Source organism: Bos indicus x Bos taurus, chromosome 16, assembly GCF_003369695.1.
Source record: "Bos indicus x Bos taurus breed Angus x Brahman F1 hybrid chromosome 16, Bos_hybrid_MaternalHap_v2.0, whole genome shotgun sequence".
Lineage (NCBI taxonomy): Eukaryota > Metazoa > Chordata > Mammalia > Artiodactyla > Bovidae > Bos > Bos indicus x Bos taurus.
The window spans coordinates 2537412-2557922 of NC_040091.1; the positions used below are offsets into that span (position 1 = coordinate 2537412).

The 20511-nt window shown below is 52.3% G+C and overlaps 1 protein-coding gene across 20 annotated transcripts in view; it reads left to right on the forward strand.

Annotated features, from left to right (window-relative positions):
* The window catches only part of NFASC (neurofascin), a 201589-nt gene that overhangs the window by 128593 nt on the left and 52485 nt on the right, over positions 1-20511 (forward strand). For 10 of the 20 annotated variants that reach the window (XM_027564244.1, XM_027564243.1, XM_027564250.1 and 7 more), the window contains 8 exons: positions 2313-2330; positions 2983-3088; positions 4933-5129; positions 5588-5710; positions 7708-7878; positions 11968-12018; positions 18462-18573; positions 18997-19181. In XM_027564244.1, the coding sequence (XP_027420045.1) occupies positions 2313-2330; positions 2983-3088; positions 4933-5129; positions 5588-5710; positions 7708-7878; positions 11968-12018; positions 18462-18573; positions 18997-19181 (963 nt within the window). The remainder of the gene's footprint in view (positions 1-2312; positions 2331-2982; positions 3089-4932; positions 5130-5587; positions 5711-7707; positions 7879-11967; positions 12019-18461; positions 18574-18996; positions 19182-20511) is intronic. The other 10 variants (XM_027564246.1, XM_027564257.1, XM_027564258.1 and 7 more) reach the window with 3 other exon arrangements.

Below are 20511 nucleotides of genomic sequence, written 5' to 3' on the forward strand. Positions count from 1 at the left end.
GTCCATCTAGTCAAGGCTATGGTTTTTCCAGTGGTCATGTATGGATGTGAGTGTTGGACTATGAAGAAAACTGAGTGCCAAAGAATTGATGCTTTTAAACTGTGGTGTTGGAGAAGACTCTTGAGAGTCCCTTGGACTGCAAGGAGATCCAACCAGTCCATTCTGAAGTAGATCAGCCCTGGGATTTCTTTGGAAGGAATGATGCTGAAGCTGAAACTCCAGTACTTTGGCCACCTCATGTGAAGAGTTGACTCATTGGAAAAGACTCTGATGCTGGGAGGGATTGGGGGCAAGAGGAGAAGGGGACGACAGAGGATGAGATGGCTGGATGGCATCACTGACTCGATGGACGTGAGTCTGAGTGAACTCCAGGAGTTGGTGATGGACAGGGAGGCCTGGCATGCTGCGATTCATGGGGTCACAAAGAGTCGGACACAACTGAGCGACTGAACTGAACTGAACTGATGTGTAAAAGAGACTTGAAACCCATGTGGGCAAAGCAGACTCTGTGTTAGGCTTCGTATCCCAGGTGAGGCCAGAGCCCTCAACTGGGTATGAGGACCCAAAAGACGTCAGATGTGTCCTGAGATGAAGTAACCAGGGGCCCAGGCTGGTAGTTGAGGGAGTGGGTCAGGGGTCAGCCCTGCTGCTCCTGACCGTGGGTCCTTCTGCCTCCCTCCCCGTCCCTGCCCAACACGCCTGGCTTTCCAGAGTTACCTTTCTTGGGTCCTGGCAGGAGAATCACGGATGGTTGAAGTTGCCACGGTGGGGAGCTCTCCAGAGCCTGCGTTCAGAAACCAAGATTTCTGTTGTTGCCCTGTCCTTTTCTTGCTTTTTTTATTTCTTGCCAAGGTCGCCCCAGGCACATGGTAAAGCAGATAAAATTTCTCTTTAATCCATGAACAGGCCACACACCCCCAGCCCACTGAAAGAATCCCTTTGAACCTTTTCATGAGCTTTATTGTCAAGACTTTCACTTCCTGACAGCGTGTAGCAGGGCCCTCGTCCCTGCTGCCCCCCACCTCCCCTCTCGATCTTCCCTGTCCTGTGGCTCCTCTGTGTCACTTGGTCCTGTCTTAACTCTGCTTTCTCCAGGCCACCCTGCTCAGAGCCTCTCATCTCCTCTTGCACATCTCACTGATCAAGTCAGAAAGTTTTGAGGTCATCATGGCTCAGCCTTCCCCCAGGGACCGCTCACTTGGAAAAGGTCAGCTCACCACACCAGCAGTGTCTGACCTCTCCACTGGCCTGAAATAAGAATGGTCTACAGTAATGTAATCATGTAATATATATAGTGATGTAACTGTGAGGGAAAGAATATCTTAAAAAGTTATAGCAACGCATGTTCTCTTCTATGCAGAGAAATTTTCACCAAACCCTTCTCCCCACGAAGAATAAACCCTCTAAACCTTTGCTGTTCACAGTGTGGCCCACAAACTGCAGGCACAAGCGTGAGCTGGCTGCTTGTCAGAAATGCAGGCGCTCAGACCCCCCCAGACCTCCTGAGTCAGAGCCTGCATGTTTACCAGACAACACCCCCCAGGTGATTCTCACACTGATTAAGGTGTGCAAGGCCCACACCCCAAACACCCCTGTGCGTGAGCACACGCACGTCTCAGGTGAGGCCAGGGGAAATCCGTGCCACCTGCCCCTTTGCCCTGCTTGTAAAAAGCACAGAAAGCCCTGGTACATTCTGCTTCGTCTCCGGAGTTGTTCAGAAGCAGGATTTCCGTAGAACAGGGCACTTGTGCCATGAGCAGATGACAATAATTCATCCTTCCCTCGAGTTTTCCAAAGGATGGCAGAGGAAGGAAGGTGGGAAGATGCTTTCAGGTGTGAAGGAGAAGAAGGTGCGGAGCAATGAGGCCGTGGACCTGACTGGCCCTTGGGCTCCGCCCTGCACCAGTGGTTCAGCTCCACCCCTTCCCCAGCCCTCCAGCCTCACCCTCGCACCCTTGGCATGTGGAGATGACGAGTGGCATCCTCAGAACCTAGCCTCTTTTGAGCAGCATTGCCAGTTCTGACTTGCAGATTTCCCTGGAAATCACTTGGTCAAAAGCTGGTCATTTGCTCAGCTGTGCGGTCTGGTCCCCTGGGGGAGGCGTCACCTTCTCTGTGAAGGGTCCTCGGGTCTGTCCCTACCCCTGCGTGGCTATCCCACAGAGCTCCGAGGCTGGGAGGAGAGAGCCACACTGGCCTCGCCTCCCCCTGCAGGCCGGGGCCTGAGGCCACCAGGTGACAGTCATGCTGATAACTGATAACCGTTGTCTTCTTTTCTCCCCTCACAATGCTAACCCATCGGGAACTAACAGCAAGCATTCAGAATGAGCGTAAGTCCCCTGGGCGCCTGTCTGCACTGTGCCTCTGGGAGGTGGCGGGCAGTAAGAAGGGACGGGAGGAGGCGGAGGCCACTGGGCTGCCAGAAGCTTCTGGAAGGACCGCTGCCCCCGTCCTCCAGTGGCTGGCAAGGCAGTGCCGTGAGGACTTCGGATCTTGGGGCTGGGAGCTGGAGCTGGCTCTTTGGCTGCAGACAAGCCCCTGGGAAGGCCTCTGGGGACTAAAACGGCTTTCAGCCCTAGCCTCACCACAGTTTCCAACTATTGATCCTACAGAGCTCAGAACCATCATGGCAACTAGGTTCTGGAAATCGAGCTGCTTTTGGTTCCTTTATTCATTCAATGAACATTTATGAAGAACTGTTGTACGCTAGACATTGTACTAAGCATGAGAATATATGAACAAGCAAACCAAAAGCCTGGCCTTCAGTTTCTCATAAAGACAGGAACTTAAAGGGGTTCTTCTTACGCTTAGTCCTTGACACACCACGCCCTTTCTTGCAACCCCGTTTAAGCAGTTGGGTCTCTAGCACGGGGCACTGCTCACCGCTGCTGGCCTGCTTGTCTGGGTGGCTCCTGAAGCTCTTAATTTCAGCCATTCCCCAAGGGCAGGTCCCCTGACTGATCACCGTGTGTGCTGTTACAGTGTCCCAGCCCCCGACCATCACCAAGCAGTCCGTGAAGGACCACATTGTGGATCCCCGTGACAACATCTTGATTGAGTGTGAAGCCAAGGGGAACCCTGCCCCCAGGTGAGTGCACAGCAGGTGAATCCAAGCTGGGTGGAGGGAATAGGACCTGCCAAAAGGGCATCGAAGCCGTTCCCTTCCCCCTGAGCCTGATGATAGCTGAAGCAGCTGAGAAATCCATTCAGAAAATGTCCGCTAGGCACCTACTAGGGAGAAGGTATAGTTTGGATAACTAGGAAATGTGGTTGATGAGGAATCTGGGGCCAGGAAACTTCACTGGCTTCAGTTCACACCAAAAAGCCAGGACTAGATATGAAGTTTTCTGACTTTGAATATAACATTCTTCCCACTGCTTATGTTTCCAGCATCTACCCGATGCTTAGTTTATAGGAAGTTCCTCTTCACGCTAACTTTAGTCTTCCATTCTGCGTTCATGTCTGCTTATTTATGTGCATATCAAGATAATATGGTGGGCTTCCCTAGTAGCTCAGATGGTAAAGCATCTGCCTGCAATGCAGGAGACCCAGGTTCGATCCCTGGGTCAGGAAGGTTCCCCTGGAGAAGGAAATGGCAACCCACTCCAGTATTCTTGCCTGGAGAATTTCATGGACAGAGGAGCCCGGTGAGCTACAGTCCATGAGGTCGCAAAGAGTCAGCATGACTGAGTGACTAACACACACACACACGAGATCATATGAGGTATCGGCAGACACTAATTGCAAGCCGTTGCTCCTCACACCATCTGTTCGCCCCACCTCACCGCCCTTCAGGGAAAGACTCGTGCCCTCGTGGAGAGGAAGTGAAATGAGGCTCGGAGATGTCAGGAACCTAACCCCAGGCCTCTGACACCCCAGACCAGGCATAACTTCTACCAAGTGATAAGCACTGGGGATGGGAATGCCCACCCTTTTCGAAGCAGCAGCCGCAGGCTGGAGCTCCGGCAGCCTCATGGTGGCCTTGTACCCACACGTGACAGGCCCTCGTGCAGTGTGTGTCTGTCGCAGGAGCCGTGAGGCGGGCAGGGCCTTGGGGTGGGCACCCTGCTTCTGCCTCCCTCCACAGGTGTGACCGAGGCGGCTGGCCCAGAAGCAAGCAGGGCCTCGTTTGCCCGTGAAGAAGCAGGAGTCTCTGGCAGGGTATCTTGACCTCGCTTCTCAGGGTTGGTCTCTCTCCCACAGGCCTCTGCCAGGCAGTGCCTGAGATTCTGAGAAGCTGCCGTCGTCCGTGCTTCTTTTAGGCTATGTCCCGGGCAGACACGCGTCCGCCCCCAGAGAAACAGAGGATGTTCTAGTCTCTTCACGTAGGGCCCAGTTTTATTAAGGCTACTTTGTATTTTAAAACTGCTCCTCAGGGGTTGTAATGCACAGCCATTTTATAATCTACATCCTCTGAGCGGCGCACAGATAACCTGGGGCCATTTTACGTTGACCTTAGAGTCAGTTATCGAATACTGACACAGGCGGAGAAGGGCCCATTCCCTGATGTGCTGGGACCGGTGGAATAGGAATTTGGATTTGGGTTGGGAATGGTTAGGGGTGGGAGTACCTGCTCATTCTGGATTTTAAAAAACCAGAATCGCTACCTGCTCTTTCAAAGAGCGCAGTCCCCCTCTGCCGCGTGGTGTATCTCACTTGCAGTCGTGACTCCCAGCCTCAGTTGGTGGCACGACTTCTGTCAGGGGCCTCCTCAGAGACTCCCCTGGGTGGGACCCAGGACCCGGCATTTCATCAGGGGTCCGAGCAGGTCCTGCTGCTCAGCCAGGGATGGGACCCACTGGTCTGGAGGAATGGTTATGGCCCGAGTCCCACTCTAGGGCCCTGAGATTCTGGCCTAGAGCTGGGAGCCTGGAGCCCACCCTCTACTCTTGGTTGCCCCTGACCCTAACCCCCACCCTGCATTGTCCACAGCTTCCACTGGACGCGCAACAGCAAGTTCTTTAACATCGCCAAGGACCCCCGGGTGTCGATGAGGAGGCGGTCCGGGACGCTGGTGATCGACTTCCGCAGTGGCGGGCGGCCAGAGGAGTACGAGGGGGAATACCAGTGCTTTGCCCGCAACAAATTTGGCACGGCCCTGTCCAATCGGATTCGCCTGCAGGTGTCCAGTGAGTGCATGGGCCTGGCCCAGGATGCCCCGCTGCTGGGTCTGTGGAGGGCAGGGCGTAGACGGTCATTCCAGAAGGGCCACCCGCCCTTGGCCTGCAGCTACCTGGGGCATCTGCATGCCCGGCCTCTGAGCAGGGGTGCGCCTCCCTCAACTCAAAAAATTTCCTTGGAAAGGAAGTTTCCAAACCGCTGTGGAACAACCTCACTGACCCGTCCGGGGCAAGGGGCAGGGAAGGAGTAGAGCCTTGGAAGATGTGGATTCATTCAGTCTGACGAAAGGCCTCCCCTGCCTCTCCAGGCCACCCCTTGCTGAGACACACAGACCCTGTCCCTCTCGAGGGCCTTCTTTGTTCTCCCGTTTCCTCTTCTCTTTGCCCTCTTAGCTGCCACCTTCTAACCCAGCTCCTTGCCCAGCCCAGCCGTCACCCTCATCGAATCCTCCTTTGTTTCTCCCCAGAATCCCCCCTGTGGCCCAAGGAAAACCTCGACCCTGTCGTGGTTCAAGAAGGTGCCCCCTTGACGCTCCAGTGCAACCCCCCACCTGGGCTTCCATCCCCGGTCATCTTCTGGATGAGCAGCTGTAAGTCTCGAGGGCCTGGTGTTTTATTTCTGTTTTAATTTTTGGAGAGTGTTGAATGGGAAGGGGTCTTCCCAAGGCTAGACGACCTTGACTTGTGAGAACAGATATAAGGTGGCCATGCGACTGAGGACACGGGCTTTGCAGAGAGAGGTTGCTGGGGCTCACTGTTGAGCCTGCCTGCTATTAGCTGTGTGATCTCAAGCAACTTGTTTAACATCTCTGGGCTACGGTTTCCCCTTTTAAAAAACTAGGACTGATAAATGTATTTATGTAACAGAATTATTTTAAGGATTCAAAGGACAATATGTCCAAAGTGCTTATAACAGGGCCAGACATATAGTAAGTGTTCAGTAATATTTGTGGTGATGAATAAGAGCAAGAGAAAAAGAAATGGGTCAGAGGATGAACTGCCAATCGGCCAGTCGAAGGCAGGTTGAAACCAAGCCTCCTTCAATCTTTGGTTCGTCTGGATCTGCTCTGATTCAGTCTTCTCGTCGGACAGAAGAGGGATTAGGGAATGAAACTTTAGATAAAGGAGCGATGGGGAGACAGGGTGTTTGGAGCAGGGAGGACAGAGTACCTCATTCAGAGCTTGTCCTGACTCTGTTTTGGACAGAGGCTCTCTGAACTGTCCGCTGTTTCTTCCTGTGTTTTCAGTCGGGATAAAGGGAGGGGGCATTATGAAGATGGATAGAAGGCTGCCATCTCTCTGAGCTTCTCCCTGGCTTCCTCCCTCCCTCCCGTCCTGAATGGATGGCTTTGTGCTCAGTCATTGTCCCCGCCTTGTCTCATCACAGTGCGGATGTGTGGGGAGGGCAGCTGGCCACAGGCCGCAGGGTTGGTCTGTGAGCCCCTCTCAACCCCACACCACGCCGGATGGTGTTCACGCTGCTTCCTGAGCACATCCCATGACCCTGCTCTCCATTCTCTCCGCCACCTCCCTAGCGGGAGCCACCATCAGCTTTTCCTTGGGTTACAATAATCATCCATACCTGGCCTCCCTGGTCTTTCTAAAAATGATCCTTTCATTCATATGCCCTCCCCACCCCCGCTCCCCGGTTCAGGCTGTGGGTTCTTACTTTTAGCACACACTGTTCCTGCTGCTTAGAAACCTCTTAGCTCCTTCCTCTTCTGCCTGGTAAATGTCACGGGACCTTCAAGCCTCAGCTCAAATCCCAGGATGGACTGGGTACTCCTCCTCTCAGCTTATCCCCTTGTCACAACTTGATAAAATTAATTAATTAAATAGAACTACTTTTCAAGAGAAAGAAAAAGCAATGGTGACTTGAGAAGCAATCATCAGGGATAAGAAGGAGATACCTGTGAGTAAGTTGTCAGCCTTATATTTTTACAAACCTAACAGCCTAGAAACCTGGTCATTTGCATTTACAGATACAGTGCTTGAAAAAAAAACGTAGACAGTGTGGTCAGCATTCTCAGCCACTCCTATGATGTTATTAATCTTAAAAAAAGCACACATTTTCATATTTTAACATCTCTAAAATTGGAAAGTGTCCTAAAGTTGATGATATACATCCTTGATTGGTGTATATCTGACAGTTGGTGGTGCTTTTTTCTTTCTTGGGGATGAGTGGAGGTTTAAAAAATAAAACAGGTGAACATGCATCCTGGTTTGGGGACCATCTGAAGGACTGTGTTTCCTCCCTCTGGCCTCGGAGCCAGTCAGATCTTTTGTGGCATGAATAGGAAATAGAAAGGTGTGGTCGCAGAGCGTGAACACGGTGGACAGACAGGTCTGAATGGAAATCCCACTCCCCTTCACTGCTTTTGCAACCCGGATCTTGTTAAATCCTCAGCTTTCTTAGCTCTAAAATGGGAATAATCCCTGCCTCAGGGTTGACAGTATTCAATCAAATACTGTGGAGCTCCTGGCCCCAGCCTGGCCCTCGGTAGGTGTTCAATCACCAGAACTATGATGATTTTTATTGCTGTTACCATTACTGCTAACCTCCCCCTGTACCCCTGCTTCCTTATAGCCATGGAGCCCATCACCCAAGACAAACGTGTCTCCCAGGGCCATAATGGGGACCTGTATTTCTCTAATGTGATGCTGCAGGACATGCAGACAGACTACAGCTGCAATGCCCGCTTCCACTTCACCCACACCATCCAGCAGAAGAACCCATTCACCCTCAAAGTCCTGACCAGTAAGTGTGCGGGCCCCTGCCCGGGGCTGGGGGCCAGGGGCTGGGAACAGCAGCCCACCGAGCCCAGACAGCCCTGGGCACTGGGATCTGGGAAGTGCCTTGTCCCCATGGCTGACCTAGAAATTCTTCCAGCTCACGGCGCCTGAGTGACTCTAGCTGCTCTTTAGCCATATCTCTTGATTCTGGAGCCTTGAGTTAAATTCGGTCCTGCTCCAAATCAGTGCTTCTCAAACTTTGGTGGAGTCAGAGTCACCTGGCAAGCTTGGCGCCCTCACCTACATCCAGTCCCTCGCCTGCCCGAGAGTCCTGGGCCTCTCTGGTCTATTAGTTCTCCAGGTATCCTGGAGACACACCAGAATTTGAGAAGCTCTGCTGTAAGTGGTCATTCAACATCTCTCTCATGCAGTCAGCTTGATTATTTCTCGTCATGGTTTGGTTATCTTTATTTCTAAAATAATAGCATGGAATATCTAAATTAGTGATACCGCAAAATAAATTGTGTTTGATTCTGTAATATTAATGAGTATATGCTGAACCATATGGAATTGCTGTGTTTGCAAGTTGCAGGTTTATCTGTTAGTTTTATCTGTTTTCACTTTTGTTCCCTGATTGTTTGGCTGGTACCAGAAAGAATCAGCGTTTCCTGACCCATTTTAGCATTGATGACCCTTCACCAGGAGAGAGAGAAGCTCTCAGTCTAGAGAGTCACTTTTTGCCAGAGACCAGCCAGCCTGGAGCTTTGGCTACAAAGTCCTCGCCTGCTCAGGACACTGGAAGTGGCTGTATTGGTTTATACTGTGGTTTTGTCACTGACCTTCCGTATAAAAGCCCTCAAAGATGTTCATCTGTCTCAGGCAGTTGTGAATGTTGCTTTCAGCACCGTGGACAGAGGCAGTAGAGGAGGCGCTCAGGCAGAGGGGCCCCTGTGGGGCTGGCCGTTTCCACAGGTTCAAGGAAAGGGGCTGAGCCCTGGCTTCCCAGAGCGGACCCATGGGTGATTGGTGCTATCTCCTGGGTGGGCATGAGAGGCAGAGGAAGGCAGGGGTGAGCTCGCCCCTCTCTCAGGACATGTGGGCCCTTCTCGCCTCACTGGCCCCTGCGTGATGGGAACCGCAGTGCTGCGGGTCAGCCTGGCCCCACCCTCCAGCCATCCCACGGGTAGAGATGGGCCCCCGAGGCAGCTTCCCTCCTGTGTGCCTTCTCCTGTTGTGGGTTTTTTCTCTTTTCCTTTCTCTTCACATTCTTCCCTTTTTTTCCCTTCTTCTCTGTTTCGCCTCCCCTTTCCTCTTTTCCCCACTCGTCTCTCTCTGAACCCCATTTCTTCCTCCCCTAATCTCCCCTTCTGACCTCTGGGGCTCCCCACGCCCTGCTCAGAGCTGCCTGTACTCTGATAGCCAACAGGATGGCCAGCAACCAGGGATAAGCCTTGCTTGTTCCTAGCAGGGTTGCCCAGCTTCAGTCCACTTGCTGCCTCTTCCCTGGTGTTTTTTATTCTGGATTCAGGCCCAGAGAGGACCCCTGAGAAGAAAGTTGGGTTGTCTGAGTGCAGAAGGGACTGCCTGCCAGCTGGCTGAGCCGAGGAGGACAGTCTGGTCTGCCCAGGAGCCTCTGGAGCCAGGACAGGGCAGGCAGCCTCGGGCAGTGGTGGAGGGGCAGGATGTCAAGGCAGCACCTCCCTGGACCTCCTTCATTGCCTCACCGGGGTCCCTCTCTCCCGACCCAGGCTCAGAGTCTGCCTGCTGTGTGGGGACTGCAGAGTCAGGTGGCCACTGCAGTCCTGGGCAGAAGCTGTCACTGGTACGTGGGGTAGAGGCAGGGAGACAGAGGTGGGGAAGAGCCTTCCTTTGTAGAATTAAGCAGTTGAAGATTTCAACAAGCTTTAGAAGTTGGACTTTCCAGAAACATCCTTTTCTCTACCAGAGTTAGGTAAGGGATATTTGTTTCTGCTGCATTTCTGGGTCCCCTTCTCCACTGAAACTCTCGCCTCCAGTTGCTGAGAAATGCGCTGGGCGTCGGGGACAGAACCCTGTCAGCTTCCTGGAGTTCTCCCAGGGGCAGCTTTGGCTGGGAGCAAGTTCTGGGCATCCGTGCCAGCTCAGAACTGGGTTCAGTTGCTTAAAATAACTCAGCTGTGCTTTCTCTGCTTTCCTGCCTGGAAAGGACACAAGCGTTTTCTTGTACCTTCAGAACCAGGTCTGGGAGTGGGAGACAAATCAGACAAGTTGGGACAGCTTCAAAGACTGTTCTCACCAGGGGTTTCTTTCACAGTCTGCCCACTAAGGAAGAAATAAATCTCATCACAGCCAATTTTTTATTATCTGCATTAAAGGAAGGAGAGAAAGGATCTGATACAGAACACTGGGCAATATAAAATCATTTTAAAATCTTGCCTTGGGAAGTAGTCAAAGACAGTGAAGTGGGAATAACAAAGAGATGCCTGTCCCACTTCGGTCCCAGGTGCCTCCCGGGGACAGGAGGCAGCCGTGGGGAAGGAGCAAGGCTGTCCTTGAGTCAGGCCGGAGAACTAACCCTGCTTCCTTTGCCATCTGTTGTCTAAGTGGCCTTCTTAGAGGCGTCAGGAAGTCTCCCTGAGTTTCTCAGATGTGCTTCAGAGTCCACAAAGCGTGAGGTCAGTTCTGAGCATGGGCCCTTCTGTTGCAGCTGGTGGCACAGGAGCGTGGGGCCCCCCCATCCTCCGAGGCCCAGCTGCCGCCCCTCCCACCCCACGCTGCCCTGCCTCTTCATGCCAGTGAGGGTCTCGGGTTCCACCTTTACCTCCAGATAAACCCAAGCCACCTTCCCACACACAGGCAAGGTCTTCTACAACCAATATATCCCTGTTTAAAGGATGGTTCTGAATAATGAAACCCCTTCTAGTGGACGTTAAGCAGCTCTGGGATGCAGAGCAATGCTGGTGCTCCTGTTGCCTCCCCGCCATGAGTTATAACAGGATTTGATCCGTCTTCCAAGATGCAAATGCTCTGGCAGCCTCTCCTCCCTCAGGCTGCTGGGCTGGGTCCAGGCTTCTCAGGGCGTCTGCTTGGCTTCCAGTCGGCGCTCCCATCCCGACCCTCTGTTGGTGCTGTCAAAACTTGAACCGGTAGCTGGAAGGAGACGCTGGTAGGAGAATGAAAAGCTCCTTAAGGATGTTGGCATGATCATATGCCCCATTCCAAAATGTCTTTCTCACTGAGGATTCAATGCCCAAAGGTTTTCATTACCCAACATCAGAGCCCTCTGGTTTCTTGTTCCATAAGGGATGGCTTCATCCTAAGCTAGTCCAGAGAGCTTTGAACCTCTATCTTGTTAGCAGGCCTTTCCCTGTTCTAAGTGTAGAACTCACAGCTCACGCACTCTCTCCTGTCCCTGGCTCCCTTTCTGAGCCTAAACTCCGAAGCTCAGCCTAGCTGTCCCCCTCTCCCAGAATCACTCCTCACCTCCGCAGAAAGAGGCGTTTCTGCCAACAGACTCAATCTGGAGACCAGGATAGTGCCCATCTGGGGAGTTCTTGTTGCTGGTCAGCACATGATTGCTGGGCACTACCAAGGGTCCTCCTGTCCCATTCTGTTGATGATCTGTCTCTATCTTCTCCCCTCATTTACCTTCCACCCCTTGCAAGTTGGCTTCTGCTGGGGTGGGGCTTTGCTCTTGCCCCAGGGCTCACTAACATTCCTTTCTCTTTAGTGACCCCAGAAGCTGGCCTGACCCAGAGTCCTGGGAACAGAGGATTTTGGTGGAAAAGAGTTGTTCAAATTGCTACAGGATACCACTAATTCATATCTCATTTGTTTGAAATTATAGTATGACCAAGCAATTAAAGGTCATGCCTAATTTCTTTATTAAAAAAGAAACTTACTATTGCCTTCTTTTGCAGGGTTTAACCTTTTCTTCCCTTCTGGGAGCTGTTTTGTGTTGCTTGTTCTTCACCAAGCGTATTTCCTTTCCGAATATGCTGTGTGTTTCCTTTGCGAAAGACCACTGGTGCTCCCTGGTTGTTTTGTGGCTTTGCATTTCTGTTGTTCTCCCCCGTTTTTGCCTCCTTGACCTCTCCGTGGCCCCTGTTTGCTCACCCTCTTTTGTTTATTGCAGACCACCCCTATAATGACTCGTCCTTAAGAAACCACCCTGACATGTACAGTGGTGAGTCGCCGTGGTAGCCTTGGGAGTAACCTTGCCTGTCCTAACCCCAGTTTGCCTAACTCGACTGACACCATGTCATTAACTCGTGCCGGCTGCCAAGCCTTACAGTTGGCCAGGTCAGGGTACCAAGGTGACTCCTCCAGAACTGGGAGGAAGGTGGCCAGTGTGGAAGGTGGAGGTGCTTATGTGATGGTGTGGTTTCCTCAGAGATACCTGCCTCCAGTTGTGAGTTCTGGACAAGTTTGACCTACCTGGTCAAACCAGGGTAGGACTTCAAAACAGCTTCTCAGAGGTTCAGTAGAAACTTAGGAATCAGTGGTGGGTGGACAGAGAATATCTGAAAATAAGGGACTTCCCACAGTCAGGAGGAAACAGGAAGTCTCGTTTCCATCAGTGGCTTAAAGAGCACAGAAAACTTTGTAGTCTTTGATTAGCCGGGTTTAAGTGTCTAGATGTGAATTGCCTGCATCGTGCTCTAGCCTTAGTCACTCAGCATACATTTCACAGGTCTTACATCTCTTTAAAATTCACCTGGGAAATAGGAAGAAGAGTCTTGCTCTGAGTTTTCTTTCAAGGTAAGTATAAATGAAGTTGGACCATCCGTTGCGGTCTACACCTGGTTCTCTTCCCTCCTCTGGAAGTGCACTCAGATCCAATCCCACCCCCTCCACCACACATTTGCAAGTCATGGAACAATTTCCATGAGGCATATTTCTAACTCATCACACAACTGGTTGCTCAAGCTGATTAGTAGAGTAATTGGCTGTTTCCACACCTGAGCTACCCCCCAAGCATGGCTCAAGAATGTCTCGTTTTCCTTGAGCAGCCAGAGAAATCGTCATTTGCTGGCTCTGGAGACGCAGCTGCTCCCAGCATCAGTTGTAGCTCAGAGCTAAGGCTGCAGGTCCCCAGGGGGGTCACTGTTGGCTCAGAAAGATAGGAAGTGTCTGTGCGCTGATGTGTTAATATCAACTGATCGGTGTCTGGAGTGGAGGACAGGAAGGGGGAGTGAGAGCCAGGGAGACAGGCAAAGGCTGTAACTTGGCATCAAGCAGCCAGAGCCATGCTGAGATCCTGCCAAGGAGATTTACTGCCCGAGAATGCAGGAGACCTTTGTTGGATCCTGGACATTGCTTTCAAAATAATGGGGCCAACCACCTTTATGTCCAGAGCCTCAGAGCACTGGTGAGAAATGTGCCTTTTTCTAAATCAGATTCTGGGTAATCTGTCATGGAAGTAGTCTTTAGGTTGGAGTCTGTAGAAGCCAGTAAGTCTCGTAGAGGCCATCTGGTCCAAGCTCCTTGCTGTATATAAGATAAACCATCGAGGCAGACGTGTAGAGTTGTTCTATCAGTGATAAGTTTGAGTGATTCTAGCCATTTAATAAACTAGTGTGTGACCGGTGGTGGATAGTATTGTGAGTAAGCAGGAGTTAGAAGAATCATCCAAGACTAGGAAACTAAAAGCTCACGGGAGCTCACAGGAAGATTAGCCTCATCTCCTCAATCCAAGGTGGATGGGGCTGACCAAGTATGACCTGGGCTAGAAAGGGTATAAAGGTCAAAGTGAGGCACGTGCTGAACCAAGGACAGCTAGCTCAGATGCTTCTAGAAGAAAACAGAAGGTGAAAAGGAAGGAGAGAAGATACAGTCCTTCCCTGAGTTCCTGGACCGAGAGGCGCAGTGTGATGAATAATGCCCAGTACCCCTCTGGGCTTAGCTTTGAATATGCCCCTTTTGTAACAGCAGGGCCAGCCCATAACCACACTTTTCCTAGAGTGGTTTGGTATCCTGTGAGTGTATGCCAGGTGTCCCCTGACACGCTGAGTAGCAGGCGGAAGCTGGTCTGAGATGGTAACTTGCCACTTAGAATTCATCCTGGCAAGGAGACAGGCAGAGCGTGCCCTCTGAGGCAGTCTGCCTGGAATGAAACTCAGGTTCTAAGACATGCCATCAAGCGACCTTGGACAAGTCATTTAGTCTATTGGAACTTTAATCTCCTTTTCTGCAGAATGAGTATATTACCTGCTCCAAAAGATTGTTGTGAAGATTAAATAGGATAATGTGCATATGTCCCTAGTGAGATGTGAAACACATTCATGACTAATAAATGTTACCATTGTTGGTATTAAAGAGGATGGTTTAGTGTTGACTGGATCAAGCACGGTTGTTCTTTGCTTCTGAAATTAAGAGGGAGGTGGAGGAATTGAAGAGAAGCTTAGGGGAGAGAGACAGGCACAATCACAGGAAGAAAGTACTATGGAGGGAGAAATTGTAGGGCAGACTAGAAAAATGAAAGCTTTTCCGATTCTCAGCTATGCTGAGAGCAGAGTAAGAACAAAGCTCCAGCTACTGCATGAGGGGCTGGGGATAGATTTATGGAAGAGGTTTCTTGGCAGTAGAAGATATTAAATGTTACTAGCAAAGAGTTTTGCTCATCTTCTGGGGTTGCTTGGTCAGCCATTTCTAGAGCCAGAGAGGTGGTGAGATGCCAGGAATCCAGCCCCGTGAGTTCTCAGTTCCGAGAACTGGAAGCAGCAAAGGTAGGTCCAGCCACCCTAAAAGCTGTGTGTGGCAGAGGTTTTCAGACACGTCTGATTCATTGAACTCTCTTCTGCTAACACGCAGCACTCGACAGAGGCAGGCAACTCGGGTTTCCCTTAGTCTTGCCATGTCCTCTTACAGGAGGCAAGTTTGTGCTGAGGCAGCTTTCATTGTCTCTGTAAAGCCAAGGTGGTTGAGGCAGAGGCATCTCCTGATGTGCCCCTGCTGACCAGATTCCCTGGAAACCCATGAGCCCACTCTTGCACCACAGCAAGAGCAGCAGAGGATGGCTGCCCATGACCTCGAGGTCAGATGAGCCCATGTGGGAAGCTGTGAGTCTTCAGAGATGTGAGCGTTAGCAGCTGGATTCTGAGTTTGTTCAGATATCAGGTCTGACTCCAGCCTTGATGATTTATGAGAATAAGAGAAGCATTATCACACTGGAGAGGCTGGATCCCCACCTCTGAGACAGATCCTGTAAAACCCCCTGTCATCTTCCAACACACACAGCTCATAGAGTGATCACCTTTGTCTCTAGCACTCTTCCTGGGTCTGTGTCTCCCAGGAAAGGAATGAGCTACCCTCCCTTGGGAGCAGTGGCTCCCAAAGGTACCAGCTGGATTATCCTTCTTAAACTTTCCTGTAAATCCATTTCATGTAAGAGGACATTTCTTCACAGCCTCCCCTTTGAGTCCAGCCTTTTCATCCCTTAACGATCCCATGTGTCACCCTGACTCCTCTTTAAGCTTTCCATGGCCTTAACAATCCAGTTGAGATGTCTTTGGAGCCTCTTAATTTCCAGCCCAGCTTCTGTTTTTCCAGTTTGGGAGAGAAGGATCTCCCTAACTTTATTGAATAGACATCCAGGAGAGAAGGACTCTCAGCTGAGATGGCAAGAACCAATATTTGAGGGAAACATTGTGGAATAGTTTCACCAGAGAAGCTCATTAAAACAAAAATATCTTTCTCCTTTATCTCTTTTGCCCTTGAATTTTGGTATTCTTTGGTTTGAGTAAGAAAGATCTTCCCAAAACTGACTGTCAGTCGTAGGAACAAGTAGGGTATCAGTCTTTAAAGAGAGGGGCAGTGTAGAATAGATGGTGCAACCCAAGCTTTGGCTCCAGTGGTCCAGAAGCCAAACATAACTGGCTTGTGACTTTGCCAAGTCTGTTGACTCTGCTGAGCCTCTGTTTCCTCTCTGGAAAATGAGAGGCATACCCCCAGGTTTGCTGTGACTTTCAAACGTGACGGTGGTGGTAGAGACGGAGCCGAGCCCGGTGCTTGACCTGCAGTGAGTGGCCAAGTGGCAGCCCTGACTGTGACCTCTGCCTTTAAGATGCTCCTCCCTGTATTTCTAAACTTTGGCCTGGTTGCAGTGGCTTCTCCTCCTTTAGGGCGACTCTGGTTGCTAGCCCACATCCTGTAAATGAGGGATGCTGTGGCCTTTTTATAGGCCCAGCTGCAGTGTGTCCAGGCAGCCACAGGGGGCCGCTGTGCTCACTTCCCCTCTCCCATCCTTGCTCTGTTGGTCGTGTGTGCTTACAGGGCTGCATGCTAAGGTGTGAATTAAACGTCCACAGGGACACACATTGGTTGCCGCAGGTTTGGGTCCCACGTGGAAGGAATATGCTGACTGAACTTCCATGGAACCCCCCAGTTCCCAGCTCTCAACAGATTCACCAAACTGGCACCAGAGCCTCCTGCCTTCAGATCTGCTTCTCCTCCCGGTGCCCCTGACCTTGTGTTGTCTGACCATTTGGGTGACTCCAGGTTGATGGGTGGGAGGAAGCTGCTGCCTTGGCATCAGGCTTCTTTGGTACTGAGAGCTGGATGCGCTTAGAGTTACAGATGGTAACCAATTAACCACATAATGGATTAACCCCTTCAGTAGCCAGTGTTGTATGTGTGTGTGCTGGTGGGGCAGGTGAGGACATCTGCATAGAGCGATGACACGGGGTAAACTGTTGCCTTCTCTTTTCTTCTTTCCTCCTCTCGAATTTATTCATTCCACACTCATTTACCAAGCACTTGCTACATGCCCTGCAGTGTGCCAGCAGACTAATTACCTCCACGCACATTTCATCATTCCTTCCCCTTGATAAAAGGATAAAATACACGCCAGTTCTGTGACACACCCTCCTCTGATGGCTGATAGAAGCTGGGTGCCCGCAGGACAGGAGCCCTGCTGCGCCAGCCAGACCCCAGCTAGCCCCCGAGCCCAGCAGGGGCACTGAGACAGGGTCCCCGCCACTCTGTCTCATTCCACCAGCACCCAGTAACAGTACCTACCCCACCCCGCCTGGACGCATGCCTGCTCTCACTCCAGGCACCCAGTAATAGTACCTGCACGCCAGGCACCCAGTAACAGTACCTGCCCCGCCTGGAAGCACGCCCGCTCTCACTCCAGGCACCAGTAACAGTACCTACCCCGCCTGGAAGCACGCCTGCTCTCACTCCAGGCACCCAGTAACAGTACCTGCCCCGCCTGGAAGCACTCCTGCTCTCACTCCAGGCACCCAGTAACAGTACCTACCCCGCCTGGAAGCACGCCTGCTCTCACTCCAGGCACCCAGTAACAGTACCTGCCCCGCCTGGAAGCACTCCCGCTCTCACTCCAGGCACCCAGTAACAGTACCTGCCCCGCCTGGAAGCACGCCCGCTCTCACTCCAGGCACCCAGTAACAGTACCTGCCCCGCCTGGAAGCACGCCCGCTCTCACTCCAGGCACCCAGTAACAGTACCTACCCCGCCTGGAAGCACGCCTGCTCTCACTCCAGGCGCGTCTGAGGGCTCCCAGCCCCTGGCAGCGCCGCCTCCCCTCTAGCTGAGTCAGAGACCCATTAAACCTGTGGGTGGGCCCAGCCTGTATTTATATTTTCAACTCTTCTTGTTGACAGTCACACACCTTTTGAGCAAAGGTGACCCCTCCAGTTTGCCCTTGCTTTGGGGTTCCTGGTTACAGAATCCTTGTTCTTCCTCGTCCCATCTCATTCATTTCCGTAAAACCGTGCAGAGAGCTCTAAGGCAGAGGTGAGGCTCAGGTAAGGTGGGGTCCACTGCGCTGGGGCGTCCCCAGACTTGCATGACCCCCTCCACAGGGACAGAGCCACCCTGAGCGTGTCGCCTCTGTGAGCCCCTGTCCTTGGAAAGCTGTGTGTGTGTCACTGATTGCAGGCCCCAGGGCTGCTCCAGCCTGCTTGAGTGGCGGAGCGGCTCCTCCATCTTGGCTGCACTTGCTTCTCACCCCTCCCTCAGTCTCTCACATCCAATTAACACCCTCCTCCCTGCCGTGCGGAAGTCATTAGTGAAGCAGCAGATTGGATTTTAGCCCCACAGTGATTTCCTGTCATCCCTGTGCATTAATTCTCCCCTGTCTTTGCTAAGCCATTAATAATACTCCTTGCATCTCTGACTGTTCATCTGAGTCTTTGTGGCTTCATCCCAGCTCCTTGTCTCCGGGGTCCCAAAGAGCCGGTTGTCTGTCCTGTGGCCCCAAGCTGAGACGGCCTCCCTGGGGCCACCGTGCTGGCCTCTGGATCCCAGCGCGGGATGTGCAGAGAGTGGACTGTCCCTGCTCAGGCAACCCTTGCCCCTTCCAGGGCCGGAGAGGCTTACGAACTGGGGGGACGCTGGGCTCCTTTTGGCAGAGCCTTTCAGAGCTTAGAGCTGCTCACACACACGTGCTGGTGGGGCCGAGGAGCCCCGCGCTTCCTAACACACCTCTCTTAATGATGCCCCGGCCCCTGGGGTGGTTTCAGCGGTGCGGCAGGGGGTGGGGGTCTGCGGCTAAGGGCATCATCAGGAGGGCACGACGACCTTTCTCTCTAGTCCAACAGCTCGGCCCAGCTGGGACAGCCCTCTGGGCAGTAAGCTCACAGAGCTTGTTCCATCCTGTTTCAGCCCGAGGAGTTGCAGAGAGAACACCCAGCTTCATGTATCCCCAGGGCACTGCGAGCAGTCAGATGGTGCTGCGTGGCATGGACCTCCTACTGGAGTGCATCGCCTCTGGGGTGTACGTACAGTTTGCACCCCGACTTCTGCCCGCCCCCCCAGGAGGATGGGTTGGGGGATTGTGCATGCTCTGTTGCTGCAACATTTTGCAGAGGGTGGGGTGGGAGAGAGAAGCAGACAGCTCCTAATGAGGACACTGCCAATCATGGTCATCCCATTCTGGCCACCTTTCTTTCTCAGATAATGAGGAGAGCAGGTAGCTAGGCTTCCTGTATGTGTTAGACCCCCTTGTGATCTTAGCTGACTCCTTTGTGCGCCCTGTGGCTGAGCATCCCCTTTGCACAGGAGGGATCAGCCCTCGAAGGACACGCATCCTCCTGAGCCCAAGGACACCATAAGGATACCCGGGTGTCCTGGGCTCCATACAGGCGTGGCAGAGCCACATGTGGTGGTAAGTCCCTGTTTCTTGCTTGGTCTCTCTTAGCCCCACACCAGACATTGCATGGTACAAGAAAGGTGGGGACCTGCCATCCGACAAGGCCAAGTTTGAGAACTTCAACAAGGCCCTGCGAATCACCAACGTGTCCGAGGAAGACTCTGGGGAGTATTTCTGCCTGGCCTCCAACAAGATGGGCAGTATCCGGCACACGATCTCGGTGAGAGTGAAGGGTACGTTGTGCGCAATTCTCACTACGACGGCCTTGCCAGCCCTCACCTCCGCGGCCACCCCTCCCTCTCGGGGTGGTTGCATGAGTAGGGAAAACACCAGCACGCTGATGAGTGGGAATAGCGACCTGCAGGAGTGGCATCCCCCCGGATGCGTGTGTGCGTGTGTAAGGGCAGGGAGGAAGGGGAGTGTCACGGGCAGAGATCCCCCACCGTCGCCCTCCTCCCCTGGGCGCCTGGGGCTCTCTCCGCAGGCGCACTCTCTTCTGTGGCCTGTTTGGATGACCCGGAACCTGTCTTTCGTTTCTCATTCTTGTTCGTGGCGTGTTGTCTTAGCCCTATGCTGTCTGTGTAGTTGAACGTGGTTCTTTTTAAAAATGGGGAGGGATCATGGCCTGAATTATTTTTTTAGGAAATCGCTTCCCTCCCCTAAAAATACCTGAGCTGTTGTCCGCAATGGATCACGTGTCTTTGTGGGTCCCAGCCATGAGGCTGGGAGCTCCACCAATCACTTCTCAGTCTGAATGGCGGGGCTGAGTGGATGATCAGGGTGATAAGGTTAAATACCACAGAGCAAGAACTTTCGTAGCACATGCTCATTGACCTGTGACCTTGGTTTCAGCACCACACTCAGAATAGGGGTACTTAACATTTATTGGGGTTTCAAGATCTTTGAACTCTGATCCGAAGGACCCTCTTCTCAGAATAATCCACATATTCACAAAATTTCCAAACAGCTGGGAGGAGTGGCCAGCTAAGAGCTTCTGCTAATCAAAGGTCAGCGGTAAAAGAATGAGCAGCACGCCTTTCCTAAGTGGTCTGGTCTTGCAGCAATAGCAGTGGAAATCCAGCAGGGCCGGCCCCTGCTACTTTACTGTCCTCCCTGGCTTGAGGCCTTGGGTGCACATCAGGAGGGCCTGCTGCTGCTGCTGCTGAGTCACTTCAATCGTGTCCAACTCTGTGCGACCCCATAGATGGCAGCCCACCAGGCTCCCCCGTCCCTGGGATTCTCCAGGCAAGAACACTGGAGTGGGGTGCCATTTCCTTCTCCAGTGCGTGAAAGTGAAAAGTGAAAGGGAAGTCGCTCAGTCGTGTCCGACTCTTAGCGACCCCATGGACTATAGCCTACCAGGCTCCTCCGTCCATGGGATTTCCCAGGCAAGAGTACTGGAGTAGGGTGCCATTGCCTTCTCTGAGTAGCTCTCAATTCATTGGCCGCCTGGGCTTCCCCCGGGGATTCTGACTTACTAGGTTGACGATGGGCCCTGGCATTCATGTTTCTTAAAAGCTCTTCAGGAGGCCCCAGTTTAGAACTCTTGTTCTGAGAACTTGA